The 14816-nt window shown below is 44.7% G+C and overlaps 1 protein-coding gene across 11 annotated transcripts in view; it reads right to left on the reverse strand.

Moving 5' to 3' along the window:
• SLC13A4 (solute carrier family 13 member 4) overlaps positions 1-13833 on the reverse strand; it is a 43483-nt gene extending 29650 nt beyond the window's left edge. For 4 of the 11 annotated variants that reach the window (XM_071215283.1, XM_071215284.1, XM_071215280.1 and 1 more), the window contains exons 1-3: positions 12734-13547; positions 12330-12536; positions 6916-7044 (exon numbers count right to left, since the gene is read on the reverse strand). In XM_071215283.1, the coding sequence (XP_071071384.1) occupies positions 6916-7044; positions 12330-12335 (135 nt within the window). In that variant the 5' untranslated portion in view covers positions 12336-12536; positions 12734-13547. Of the gene's footprint in view, positions 1-6915; positions 7045-12329; positions 12537-12733 lie in introns of all 11 variants that reach the window. The other 7 variants (XM_058297423.2, XM_058297422.2, XM_071215282.1 and 4 more) reach the window with 2 other exon arrangements.
• Between the last annotated feature and the right edge of the window lie 983 nt (positions 13834-14816).

The following is a 14816-nucleotide window of genomic DNA, read 5'->3' on the forward strand; positions in this document are numbered from 1 at the left end:
TTAGCAGCTAAGAACTTGGACTCTGGAATTAAGACTATCTGGGTTTAAATCCTGGTCCCTTCTGCCCCCCATACAAACACTAACTGCATGCTACTGGATGAAGTACTGAACTTTTGTGCCTAGGTCACTTCAATCCTTTAAGGGAGCATAATAAAACATAGCTCATTTAATCCATCATAATGTGATTTTAAATAAGATAATGCAGACAGACTTTTAGAACAGTCTGGTAGAAGTACTAAATACATGCTTATTATTATTTTTAAAGAGGTAAAATAAATAAAAAGCTTCAAGCCAAGACTGAGGGTCAGGAATCAGTATGACGGCATGACCAAGTGAAAGAAGTAAGAAAAAGGAAGTGGAATAAGAAGGAATAAGATAGACCGCAAATATTTCTTCAAATTTTCTTAAGTGAAGGTGAGTACTTCAAAAGTGCATTCTCAGATAGCCTCGACTAAGAGGCAACAACAAGCAGAAATGCTGGCGAATTTAGGCTATTTATGAACTAGTTTGTTGTTAGTGAATTTCGGGTGACATCAGTGATGAGCTTTTATTTTTTTTTAGGTACTGAAGGCTGGGGATTGAACCCAGGACCTTATATGTGGGAAGCCAGTGCTCAGCCACTGAGCCACATCAGCTCACAGTGATGAGCTTTTAAAACATTACTTTTGTTGGTCACAGAATTTTTTATAGCGCTCTAGATATATTCCTTTTTGCAGGTTTTTTTTTTTTTGTAAAGGAGAGTAGAATTTAGGGTCTCTATTCCTAGAAATATGAGGAGAATGAAAATTTGAACTTTAACCTCAGCTCAGTGTTCTTCTCACAAAGAATTTATGAGTCTTCCTTCCTGGTGTCTATGAGGAGACAAGAGAACCAGACCAACTGTCTGTTCAGAGCCTATAAACTGATCTTTTATGCCCAAAGTGTTCTCAGATCCTCACAACTCCCCATGAGGTAGGGATTTTTACTATTCTCAATTTTCAGATGAGTAAATGACCATTTCAAGAGGTAACATAACTCGCTCAAGGCTAGTGTTGAAAACTGGAGTTTCAAACTCAGTCCTGTCCTATTCCAAACTTAGCTGTCGGTCCTCTCCTCCTTGCCACATTTCCACATTCTTGCACATGGCAGTGGGGGAAATTCCCTTCCCAACTCTGAACTCACTGCCGGTATGTGTGTTTCTGACTGTGTCCTTTCTCCTCCATGGACATTTGGGGGAGCCCTTGAGAAACAGCCAATCAACGCCCTGACTGCTGGCTGTACAGAGCCTGGCTCTCTTTGAAAGTCAGCTGGGGGCCTCTTCAAATGGTGAGGTGTTGAAGAGCCACAGGAGCACTTCAGGCGCAAGTGTGGGACCTTTTTTTTTTGGATCTTTTGGTTCATCTGACTAATTTGGTAGTGAAACTCCCAGGTTCCCAAAGCAGAAGTCTGGTTTGGCTAACCCAGCTCTGAGCTAAGTCTACCAATGTGGCCAAATCCAGTTGAGGCTGGTTCTCCAATTTCCCTAGGCAACAGGAATTTTGTTTCTGTGGGATAAATCTCCAGCCTGGGCTCGCGCACCCTCCTAGTGACCCAATTCACATTTCCTAGGATGGAGGTTTTCAAACTATCCTCACTTCCTCAGAAAGGTTCAGGGGTCACTGTGGGGAGGGGATGGCCATGAGGTTTTGGGAGGGAAGGCTCCTTGTAGCCCAGCTCTGGGCCCTGTTTCCCCTTCTGTCTGTTGTACATATTGGGTTTCCTAAGATTTGGTTTAAAGAAAACGTTTTGTGGCTTAAATTTTTTTTCTCTGCAACCACTCCCCTAAGGAAGTCTAAAGCAGGGACCCAGATGGGTGCTGACCTACCTGGAGATGCAGATTCCTCAAGCTCCCCGGTGTCGTCAGGACAGTTTGAGCTACGCTGATGGAAGGAAGCTAGGCAGGGGCTGAGCCCAGGAGCAAAGGGGCTGCTGGGCAGATCACAGCTTGTAGGGCCTAGTTCTTCCCATGGGAACATTAGCTTGGTCTCAAAAGGCTACGGGATCTGTAGGTTTCTGGTTCGGGTCCAGGTCCACCTGAGGCCTGGGTGTAGCCCTTTGTTGTGGACCGCGTCGTGATAGCTGTGGGGGAAGCGCAGCCGGGGCTGTGGCAGGTGGGTCAGGGGATCAGTGCCTGAACTCTCAGCTCCACCCCCTCGGGCTGCATCAGGAGGGGGGCCAGCCTCCACGGTGAGGAGAGGCCAGAGAGGCAGGTTTAAACAAATAAAGTTAGAGGCTAGGCAGTGGTCAGGAATCCAGAGGATCAGAAAGGTCAGCAGCACACAGGGAAGCAGATCTATGACATCAGAACCAAGTGTTACTTGGCTGCAGATGCCGTTTTGTCGTCCCAGCGGGAGCTGCCCCCATTCCTCTCTTGCCCTGGCAGGAGCTAGAATTTGAACAAGACTTGCCAGAAGGCCTGCAGTGCAGGGTCACTGGCAGGGTTGAGGGCTAGTGACTGTGTGTATTGGGGAATGGGCAGAGAGAGAAAGCAGATGTGATTACTACCAGTTGTTCCTGACCCTCTGGGTCTCCTGGATAGCTAGCTATTCCCAAGCCCCAGCACTCAAACCCTTTTTACCACACCAGACAGTCTTTTGGCCTCCCTCTCCATACCATTTCTCCAGGAAACAGTAAATCTTAGCTAGCCTGATTTACAGGGGTATTGGGCCAGGCTATAAACATTAGGAACAATGCATCAGAAGGGGCTTAGAAGACTTTAGAGGCAGATATAATGATAGTGCTGAGAAATATAATGAAGGCAAAATGAAAACATGAACAAAAAGACAAACTGACAAGCTAGAGCTACGCTCTGTGATGCGGCAGAATGGAACGTTAATCTGGATGCTCACAAGAAGATCATAGAATCCTAAAATCAAAGGGACTTAGAGTCCAGGCCCTTACCCAAGACACGAATTCCATCTCTAATGTCCTTGAACTTCCAGCGACAGGAACACCATACTCAGCAGCCCATTTCAGAGTCTTCCCTCACACAGAACAGGGATCTCCCTGACGGAGGCTTTGACTCTTTGGTCCTGGTTTGACTCTTTGAGCCTAGTGTGTTGAGCTGTAGGTACCAGAAATCACATCCCATTTTTGTCTTCTTCATTCTTTGTTTGACTCAGTTTTCAGATTTTTAACATCCTGGCTACTCACCTTTAGATGAGTTCCTTATCCAAAATTTGATGCTCTGGACACATATATTTATTAATCCAAGAGAAAATTTTGGTACATACTGCCCAGTGGTTAAGAGCATAAGCTTTGGGTTCAAGTCCTGACTGCAGTACTTATTAGCTGTGTAACTTCTCTGAACTTCAGTTTCTTCCTCTTTAAAATGAAGATAAAAATTGTAGCTCCATCACAGAGAATTAAATGATAGAATGCATGTAAAGGATTTCCAGTAGTGCTTGGCCTATGTTAACTGCTCAAATATTCTGGCAGCCACTACTGGACTGACAGATGACTCATGCTGATTCTCTACTTAACTAAAAGCCAAGGGTCTTTTTCACATGAAGTGCTGACATTTCTCCTTATTAAACTTCATTTTATCAGCTTTCAGTTCATTGTCTGATCCCGTCATCATATATTAACTAGTCCCTCCAGCTTTTGGTTGTCTGCAAATCTAAAAACATGCCTTTCATATTTTCATATAAACTCTCCTTCTAGTCCCACACCAATATGTCACTTAAGATTCTTTAGGTTCAGCTACTCAACCAGCACTCAAGGTACTCATTTGTGCTATCCCGGAGTCCGCACTGACTCCTCTGAATGAGAAACCTTTTTCCTGGAGATTTTGACAGCTGGCAAAGAAAAAGTTACTTTATGTTCAATAATTTCTATTTAAAAGGCCAGGGAAATTATAAAACCTTTTAGAGAGTTTTCAATCAAAAGTGGTCAACATAAAATTTGAGCACTTGACAGAGTAAATTTCATTTTTCTGGAATATTCTCTTGTGGAGAATCATGTAAGTTCTCCATAATTCCAGAAAATAAGGCATCACTCATAGGGTCTCCTGTATTTTGCTGTGTGATTTATACTTCTGTCCACTAGAATATAAACATCTCAAGTTCAGGAGCCATTTCTATATTTCATATCCCTTAGCCACACCTGAGCTCTGCTGTAAGAAGGCAGTCCAAGCTTTTTTTTTTGAGGTACCAGGGATTGAACCCAGGACCTTGTACATGGGAAGCAGGTGTTCAACCACTGAGCTATACCTGCTGCCCGGTGGTCTATGCTTTGAACACTAGGAACTCTTAATACCTGCTGACCAGTAAGTCATCACCGTAAAAATTAACCATGTATATGTACACATCCAGCTGACTGTGGTAAACTCATAAGGGTCAGCTGAGATTCAAGGGGGCAGAAATTATGTTTTAATCATTTTTAACACTATGAGGGTACCTGTAACATCCCACACCACACATGGTAGATACAGAGCTCAGAAAATATTCTTCTGAATAATGAGTGAATAACTATGAAGGACAAAGCTACAGTCTCCAGAGTCATACTGATCCTACTTACATGGCTCCCTTCCTGTGGAGCTCATGCTGTGGAAACACCAGCAAGAAACATTTCAATCAAGAAACATTAACTGGGGGGCTGAATGCAGGGATGGCACTGTGCCAGACATAGAACACAAACATTATAAATTCCAGACAGCATGAAACTTGGTGGAGAAAGGACGTGTTCACTGACTGTGCAAATGGGCAGGCCATTCGATGCCTTGTTGCCTAGCAACATCTCTACTGTAAGGATGCGCTGACCTGCTCACAGGTCTGCAGAGTCCCACGCAGGCAGCCCTTGCGGGAATAGAGCCATCATCGACTTTAAGGCTAAGGCATGTGGTTGGCTTCTGGGCTGCCCACGGTGAAATGCAGAGAGGTAACTTTCTTAATTAATAGTTGTTTTACTTTAAGATATTACTTCTGATTCAATTATTTTATGACTTTCTTTTTTCTCTATCATCTGCTTTTACTCTGGGCTCATTGGGTTTTGGTTTTACAATTTTTAAAGAGAAAACTGCAGAAAAAGTTTGTATTCTTCTCTTAAGGAAGCTCATGTTTAAGGGTGATTTTTCTTTTAAGCATTCATAAAAACCCTCACAACCTATTCTCTTTCCACCAAGGAAGGGGGGAAATTGGGGCAATTGCTAGCGATTCAGGTCACAGACTAGCTTTTAAATGGGGTTCCTGGATAGCAGTGTTATACAAATCTCCAAGAATAAAAGCATTGCTGAGGGTCTGAGCAAATCTGTCTTTGAACTTTCATTCCATTGTCAAGGCATTCTACAGGCACAGCTGCATTCTTTCTTCCTCTCATCACAGAAGTAGAGAGACCCATAGTTCTTAGGAATAACTCAGCATAACTATAACTCACATAAATAACTACAAGCCAAGAAGATAGACTTTAAATTCTAATAATAGATATAGGTTTGAATCCAGTCCTGGTATTTCCTACTTTGTGACGTTGGATAAGTTCTTAACTCTCTGCATCTTTTCCCTTATCTGTAGGCTGGAAATTTTAACAACTTCCTTGTAGAGAGGCTTTGTAATTATCACACAACCAAGGCAGCACTTCTGGTAGAGTCTGATTTTGTATTCAAACATTAGTTCCCTTTTCTCTTTCTTCTGTGCCTGTGCACTTAACCTCATGCCTACCTCTGCTGTTCAGTCTTTCCAACTGGAAACTCTAGGGAAACAGAAAGTGGAGATGAGGTGCTGTAACGAGATGGTCTAAATGGAACCAGGCATTAATGAGTAAGAGCCGTCACTCATCTTGCTTCTGGGTTCTGGTTATGTTTTTCTTTCTTCCTATTTTTGGTAGGCTTAAGTGTTTGTCCTAAAATGTGGTCACAACTTGGGCTTCAAATTGACAGTTTCTATTTGAACTATTGAGAATGCCATAGGTAAAGAATGAACCATGGAGGGCAGACTCTAGGAAGACAGCAGCCAAGGGAGGAACATGCAGAAAATCTTGAGATGGGGAAGAACAAACAAAAATATTTTCTAGGAGCATAGATGAAAATCTTGTCAGGACTCAGGGGAAACATGATATGTCTCTGTGTCAACAAACAGTTATTAAGTATCTCCTCTCTATGTGCTCAGCCTTATAAAGAGATTTAAAAGAAATGGAAGGCCCACTTCCTGCCTTTGAGTTCTTACAGTCTAAATGGACATACAGAAGATGGGAAAAGTTCAACAGCAGCCATGTTTAAATGCCAATCTTATGGTTCCCAAAGGGTTTCTTTCACTAAAGGAGCAATCAGATGTGATTAATCAAGAAAGACTTTCTGAAAAAGGCATGTTTTGACCTACTTTGAGGGAAATGAGGGTCATGGGTTGAAGCAGAGGAATGCAGGGGTCCAGAATAGCAGGTGCAAAGGCTTAGTGCTAAGGGGATGTTCCAGAGGGTGAAAAAAGCCCCTTCCTCCTTGTGGTAGTTTGAGTCAATTATGGACCCAGAAATATGTCCTTAGAGCTAATCCATTCCCGCGGGTGTGAACCTATTGTGGGTGGGACGTTTGATTCATTTACTTCAGTGGGGCATGACCCAGGGTGGGTCTTAATCCTCATACTGGAATCCTTTATAAATGGGATGGATATGGAGAAAGAGACAGAGAGAAGGCCACAGAGACAGAAAGAAAGCCAGAGGAAGCAGAAGCGGAAGCAACGAAACCAGGGAGAGAAGGGAGACCAGCAGACACTGCCATGTGCCTTGCCACGTGCCAGGATCACTGGCAGCTGGTCTTTGCAGAGAAAGTACAGCCTGATGATACCTTGATTTGGGCACTTTCACAGCCTCAGAACTCCTCAAGTGCTTTGTGACTCTCCCTTCCCCTAAACCCTCTTTCACTGGCCCTGCAAGGACTCAAGCAGGGTGCTGGGCCACAAATGGTCTAACCTCATTGGATCGGAGGACTCCAAAGAATGGGTAGAGGAAGGCGGGCACCAAGGCTGCAGCTCCAAGAGGCACCGCCTCGGAGACCCAGTACACAGCCGTCACGATCAACACGTAAGCACACGCAGTCTCCTGTAAGCAGGGAGAGAGGGTGGTTAGTCACATGACAGTCACTGCCACTGGGAACCCAGAATGAGACACAGGGCCGAGGCAGAAGGCTCCTGGACTCGAACAGGGGCATGAGAATACTGCTGTGGGAGGCGTAAGGCTGGACTTAGCAGGGGAGTGTGGAAATATGTGGTGGACCCACACTTTGGTGGGTAGTTATGGCTGCTTCTTGGGTGGACCGTTGCCTGGGATGTAGTTTGCATTGGTGTGCAGCAAGGTGGCCCCTGGACTGTTAAAAAATCACTGCTCTACTGGTACCTGTGTGGAGACTGAACATCAACGACAGCATCTAAGCCCCAAATCATATACCATAAAGGTGGAGTTCAAAGCTCTAACTTGGACTGGGGCATAGCATTTTGGTGTCAAGTTGATCTGAAGCTAGAGGTTTCTGGCATAACTGAAGGTGCTGGGATCATTTTGTGTGATTGGTTCATATGTGAGCTCTGAGATTAGCCATTCTGAGTCCAAAACATGTGCTAAGATACTAAGACAAGAGGCAATGGGGGCATTCAGGTATGTGCCTGACTGAAGAGAAGCAGATCACTCAAAAGCATGATTGACAAATAATCCCAAATGTGGTTTTCATATTGCATTCTCATAGTCCTGGGATTCCATGGATGAGTCTCAGGAATAGCCCAGAATACAAGGGAGTCCAGCAAAGTCTTGCGTTTAGGCCCCCTTCTCTACCTCACCACATCCAGGGCTGGTTTGCTTTCACTTGGTTTATATACTGGGCTACACATAAGATTTTAGGTGGGAAAAAGGGTTCCATTGCTTTAAAAATGAATAAAGAGTAAATACCTCTGCTTTAGATAGTTTGCCAAAACAGCTCAATTCAGTAGTAAATTTAACTAAATTGTTAGGCATTGTGTATATGCAATAGCTTGTTGGCTATTTTCCCCTTCAACTTTCAATCTGGGTTTCTTTCATTTGTCGTAGCATCTAAGGTTCCTGGAATGCTTCCTGAAAGCATCAATAATAAGCTGAAGGAAGCCTTGGGGTGGGGTGGGGAGAGAAGAAGTGGACATATGGGCAGCAATCCAGACAATGGGACCAGCTCTTTGGACAAGGAAGATGAACAAACCCCTAACTCGGGGTTTCTCTACCTCAGCACTTTTGACATTTTGGACTGGGTACTTCTTTGCTGAGAGTGCTTTCCTGTGCATTTTTGGTTGTTTAGCAGTATCCCTGGCCTCTAATCACTGGACGCCAGTAACATCTCCTCAGTTGTGACAACCCCTGCCCTAACCAATATCTGGTTCTCATTGCTCTCGGAATCTATCTGACCTGTCTCTATGCACATGGAAATATCCCACTGACCCAGGGAATGAAAAGGTTATCTATCTTGAACAGAAGATCCAGACATTTTCCCCCAGCCCCCCTCACTTTGCTAGTTGCAGTATCTAGGGGCACTCAGGGTAAATGTGCCTAACTTTTTAAACTAAAAAGCCAGCCCTCCTTAACCTTGGCCTCCAGCAATGCTGACTGCCCTCAACAACGTTGATTAATGCAGTTGAGAGAGGTCATCAGACACTGTTGGGAGAGGTCATTGTGACTTGGAGAGCCATTGTGCAGAAAATCGAAGCTGGCTATGGGTTTCACAATTTTTATATAGATCCAAAACATCCAGGTTCAAGTCTGGCCTGTCCGGAGGCTGGCTACTGATCAAGGAATCTGTCAGATCTTATTCTGTTTATACCCCATTGGATTCAGAACTATTGCACAAAAGTTATAAAAGGTCAATGTGATCAGTGAGGAGAGTTTAACCTGGCTTGGCTGGACAGGCCCTTGTTCCCTTCTGATATCCATGGATTGTGGGACTGGGATTTGAGAATGGGAATTGGGCCCAATTATTGTTGACTAGAGCTCCTACTGATATTTCCCCTGGGGACAAAAGAACAGAGAGAGCTTAATACTTCGGACATGCCGCTAAGACAACAGAATCAATAGTGAAATGAAAATGGCTCCATTTGGAAAAGAATACAATTTAGAGAAGTGCCCACCTTGTTATTCTAAAGAAGTTAAAGCCATTTAGCTCACTTGAGTCCACTTATTCTCATCTCTTTTCTGGGAAAGAGACAGAATAGCAGGTGTGAACTCCAGTTTCAGATGAAGGGGACAGAATGTTCCCCACTGAGAACATTACCCCTCCTGTGAATCCCAGTTTTTCTTGTCCTGGTCATTACAAGACCAAGAGAGAGATGGAGGGAGGGAGGATGTGAGAGTAGGAGGGAAGGAAGGAAGGGGAGAGAGGGGAAAGAGAGGAGAGAGGAGAAAGGAGAAAGGAATGGGGAGAGGGAGGACAGAAAACCAAATCCAAAAACATTTCCCTTTTCTAGGCACCATTTTGGTTTGAATTAAGAGTTTATAGTAAGCCTGAGGTAAACTTTTTATTTCTAAGTACTGTTAGGAATTAGAATAGGTTACTGGAGGTTACCAATAGGTTACCAAGCCATCTCTATTCAGAAGTATTATGAACAGTCATTTTTATCTGGACTTAAGAGTGTGTCCTTAAAGCAGAAGAAGGGACAAGAGTCCACCTTTAGAGGGACTTTCCATATATTAGTTTCTTTCTTCGTTCACTCATGAAATCTACATAAACTTCTTTTGCATCTTCTCAACCTCCTCATAATTTGATTGTTGAGTTTATATTCAGACAACCTAGAACACTCTGCAAAGATTGATTACATTGATTACAGGTATCTAGTATCCCCAGCATCTATCAAATGTTTGGCAGCAGGTTTGTAGTGGCTGACAAATATTCAGACATGGCCTTTAGAGGATAGCATTGTCAATTCTTGCTCCTATTTTCAAAGAAAGGAGAGAGTTCAAATGTCTGGCGTTTCCCTTATAGGATGTTTCATGACTCTGCTACTAATTTATGCTTGGATCTGCTGCCTTTCCCTGCAGTCTGACTACCTGCTGATGATATTCCACTCAGACTTCATTGGAAGGTGTTTGAGGTCTGTTTATTTGCCAACATAAATGACTGCGGGCCTTTTTTTTTTCCTCTTTATTTTTTTTTAAATGTTACATTAAAAAAAATTAGAGGTCCCCAGATATCTCCCACCCCCCTTACCCCACTCCTCCCACATCAACAACCTCTTTCATCATCGTGGCACATTCACTGCATTTGGTGAATACATTTTGGAGCACTGCTGCACCACATGGATAATGGTTTACATTGTAGGTTATACTCTCCCCCAGTCCACCCAGTAGGCTGGGGGTCCTTTTTGAAATTTAGCTTGGGAAGTCAGAGTTAACTTTTATCCCACCGAGGACACTGAAGCAGAGTTAGTTATGGACAGCCCCTCTTGTACCCTCTTCTTCTGTCATATCATAAACAGAGCCTGGGGCCTTGATTTCAGACAGCTGAGCAAGGAGAGGGGGAAGGTCGCTCTGACCCTTCCTAAAATGTAGCTGTGGCTAGTCACTCTGAAGAATCATTAAAACGGTAGGCTAGGCACTTGGCCACTTCTCTCAATTGCAGCCCAGAGCAGGCGAATCCATTTAGGGCTTTTAAGGACTATGTATCAGGATCTAAAACTCTGATGGAAGGTGCAAGCCATGGGGGAGGGAAGTGATATGTGTTGGGCACCTACCTTGTACCCTCTGTGAGCATGGGTGACGTCAAGGCACTTAGACTTCATCATAAAGAAAGAGGAGCAGTGCTTTTGTTGACACCAGCACACAGAGAAATAATCGTTGTAGGGCACAGTGAGGTAACTGTGGTCTTCAGCTGTCCCAGGCTCTGAGGGCTGAGGAGGGACAACATACCTGCACACCACTAGCCCACATACACTGATTGGGAAGCTCTGAGAGAGAGGATTTGTATTTTCCTAAGACAATGGTTCTCAACTGGGCATGATTTTGTCCCCCAGGGGACATGTGACAATGTCTAGAGACATTTTTGGTCATCACAACTGGGAGGGGGATGCCACTGGCACCTAGCAGGTAGAGTACAGAGATGCTAAACATCCTACAACATACAGGACAGGCCCCTACAACAGAGAATTAGCTGGTCCCAACTGGCAATCAGGCTGCTATAGAGAAACTCTGTCCTCAGGTGAAACTCAGGCTGCAAGGCAGGGCAAGAAGAAAGGGCACTGTCTCTTGGTCTCAGTAAGGTTCAAAAATCTCTTCAAAAATTAATTGCAAACCCAGAGAGAGGAGAGGCTTGCCTGTCTTTCCTTTTCTCTCCTCTGCTTTCCACAACACCCTGCCTCCCTCAATGCTATAGATTATTTTGCCGACTTCAGTTTTTTTGTTTTGTTTTCTTCCTGTGGCTTCTTCTATTAGTCATCTATGATTCAGTAGGTCAAGGATGGGGTCCCAAAATGAAATGTGGGGAAACATTGGACCTTAAAGTCATGGTCCCCAAAGGTGGGGCTGACTCAAGAGGAGACTGGGGGCTCTTGACAATGTTCTGAGAAGAGGGCAATTGTGTATCTTGTTACCATTCCCTTAACCAATCTGACATTGAGTAAAACCACAAACAAGGGGGGCGAAAAACAGGTGCATTTGGACGAAGCAGAAAATTGACTAGCGTACAGCCCAGGAAGACTGCCAGCAGCAATCACCGTCTGCTGATCCCAGCCCAGTTTTAATCAGCGTTTCTCTGGCACGCTGAGCTATTTATCCCACTAAGGATTTAAGCCAGTTTGTTTTTTAAGAGGAACCATCCTAATCTCTTCTACTTAACTTTTTAATTTAATGTTCGTTGCCAAGTTACTCAAGGAGCTAAGTGGAAGACATTTTCCCCCTCCCACATTCATGATTAACCTGGCTTAGTTCATTTTTCCTCAAATTCCACTGGTAGGGCCAATTGGGGAGGAGTAAAGCTACGAACAGGAGGAAGAGAACAGAGAAAGGAAGGCAAGGGAGGTCAAAGCTCTGGCCTTCCTGCTTACCCAAACCCTGTTAAAAATGAAGGCACGGTGTAGAGTTAGGGGGCTCTTATTCGTATCAGTGTATGTCTCTCTTTCAAGAGCACAGACAGGAAACCGCAGGGCACACAACTAATCAAAGGGCCAGATGCGCAGCATCAGGGCAACAAGCCAAGCTCTGCATTCAACTTAAAACTTCATAGGTTTTAAAAGCTTCAAATTTTGGTTCTCAGAGCCCACTGTGCCCTGAACACAGACCCTGGACAAGTGCCCACGAGCCCTGACTAGGACCACAGCCCAGGGAGCCCCAGGCCTGCGGTCCAGTGGTGGCACAATATCCTTCCTCCCGGGTCTTCTCCTTACTGTCATTACTGTGAGACCTTCCTGTGGTTCTAGTAGCTCACAAAAGTAGTCACATGTTGACTCCCAACAAATACAGGCTCATCAGGGTGTCCTTCTCCTTATTGGTCCGCTGGCCCCAGCAGCCAGGGCAGTTGGCCCACTGATTTGGGTACCACAGATGAGTTGAGGCCCTCGCTGTCATCTGACCCCTGGCTGGGGGCTGGGAGACTGGCAGTGGGATAGAGGGATGAGAAGGGTAGCTTTTTAGGAAGACGGTATTTTAGCATCCTCCACAAAAACAGTACACTTCTTCAAACAAACAGAACCCCCAATTTTTAAGCACTGCATAAGGACCCCACTTCCTCAACTCACCCTTTCCCCCCATAACCTCCCACCTGACCCAAGAAGCACCGGTCAGTACTCACACTGCTGGGGTAGAGGACGGGCAGAGGCAGCAGCAGGAGCGGGACGAAGATGACTAGCAGCAGGTTTCGGGCTCTGAGGAGACCCTTCAGCAAGCCCATTTTTGACCCACCTCCTCTCCTCCTCCCCCTGAGATCCCGCTCTGCTGGCTGGCAGAGTGCCTTTGATCGTCACTATGCACGTTCTCTGAACAGACTTCTTTTTAAACTTTCCTTGGCTTCTTTCTCTGAAGAGTTCTCTTTTGTATCGGGGGCAGAATAGGAGGGCAGTTTCACCCCGGTTTCCACAATAGGCTGGCCTCCTGATCTTCTGTTTAGGTGGGATTGATGAGCATAGTTTTATGACCAGCAAAAAGGTATTGGGAAAGGATTGTAAACGGGGGCATAGTGGGTTCCCTCTTTCCTTGATTAGCAATAGAGTCGCCTCATCCAAGGTGTCAGCAAAAGCCCTCAATCGCTTAAAATTACACCTGTGTTGTTGCTGTTTGGCCTTTAAGAAATAATTTAAAGGCTGTACAAATTAAAAATACTTGTTTTTGCTCTCCATCATTTCTCCTCCCTCTGATGGTACAAGTTCCATCTCCTAACCTGTACTCTCTGTTGGTAAAAATCTAGTACCCTCTTTCCTTAAAACAAGCATCCGAGTTTGTCAGAGGTTGATACAAACTGCAGATAGGGCTGGCCGTTCCTCCCAAGATCTGACACCTTAATGGTTTTAAATTCCTTTCCTTCAAATTGGTTCCTACTTATAATTTGCCTTGAGCCTGGGCCTCCACAGCACATAAAACCCTGAAGGCATTCCTTTATGTCTCAGGACAAAAACTTGCAGGGGACCCACCTTTAACTTAAACTCACCTATGGGAAGCTGGGACAGAGTCAGTAGCTCCGCCTATACCTCAGAGCCAATCAGCAAGTTGAAAAGAACGAGCCAACAGCTCCTTGCAAGGCAGTTTCTGATTGGTGACAGCAGGAGCCCGCTGATTCTGCAGAACAAAAGCAGCTTGCAAAGCTTGTTTTTCAAAATCTCAAACATCCCGGGGGTCTAGAGTGATGATCAGGTCATTATAAACATTCCACTTCTCCTGGCAATGCTTTATTGTTGTGGAGCATAGGCCACAGAGCTTTCTCTGGGAGGGCCAGGTGCTGACCTTGTCCTTAGGAAAATGAAGTGACTGGTAGCAGGGGGAAAATGAGATCTTAGATTTGGAGAACTTTGCCCCAGAATTTCCAGTATTAAGCCTTTCTGCTAGCTTCAGCACTTGAGTGAAAACAAAGAGTCCAGGCCAGCAGAGCCTAATAGGCTGTAAGACCACTGACCCTGCCCAGGGAGAATGGGCAGAGTAGCTGCCTCTCTGGAAAGGTCTAGATGTCAGTCTCATTTTGGGGGCTCTTTGAGTCCAGGTGTTAGTAGTCTTTCTGGATGGAGTAGGAGCTCAAATTCTCCTCTTTGAGGCTCTTCATCCACAGAGAGAAAAGAGAAAATGGTTTGTATGCAAGGAGAAGAAAGAAGCAGGAACGAAGTTAACAAGCTCAGGGATAGGGCCTGAAGCAGCAATTTAACTCTGGAATTGCTACTGTTTACAGATCTGGAGAAGCTGTTGGCCTTTTTTTTTCTGAGAAAAGACATGTGGATTTGGGAAAAGGAAGAGAAGAGAGAGAATGGGAGAACCCAAACCTTCTATAAGTGGTGGTCCTTAGCAGCATTTCCTTGGTCTATGCAACCCATGTGCTCTTGAAATTCACAGAACACAAGGAATCGTAGTCCAAAGTCTGCAGCTTTACCAGTTGGAAATGATCCCCAGACTAAAGGTGAAGTCACTAGGGAAGCGACTCCAGAAAACTAGCTCATCTTGATTTCTGAGGCAAGTGTAGCCATGGAGAGCTCTGAAGTTTTCTTGCTTGCCGTTGTAAGATGGGCCAGGATGACTCATCTCTTTAAATGTATGTTAAGACTGGCTACTGTATTTACTACATTCTGGCCTCATTTTTGTAATGATTTTGAAACTCAGAATGAACGATTCCACATGTGTGATCCGGTTGCAAATATTAAAGGAACTGGATAATAATAAACAGCTGGAGATACAGC

The sequence above is a fragment of the Dasypus novemcinctus genome, chromosome 5, assembly GCF_030445035.2.
Source record: "Dasypus novemcinctus isolate mDasNov1 chromosome 5, mDasNov1.1.hap2, whole genome shotgun sequence".
Taxonomy (NCBI): domain Eukaryota; kingdom Metazoa; phylum Chordata; class Mammalia; order Cingulata; family Dasypodidae; genus Dasypus; species Dasypus novemcinctus.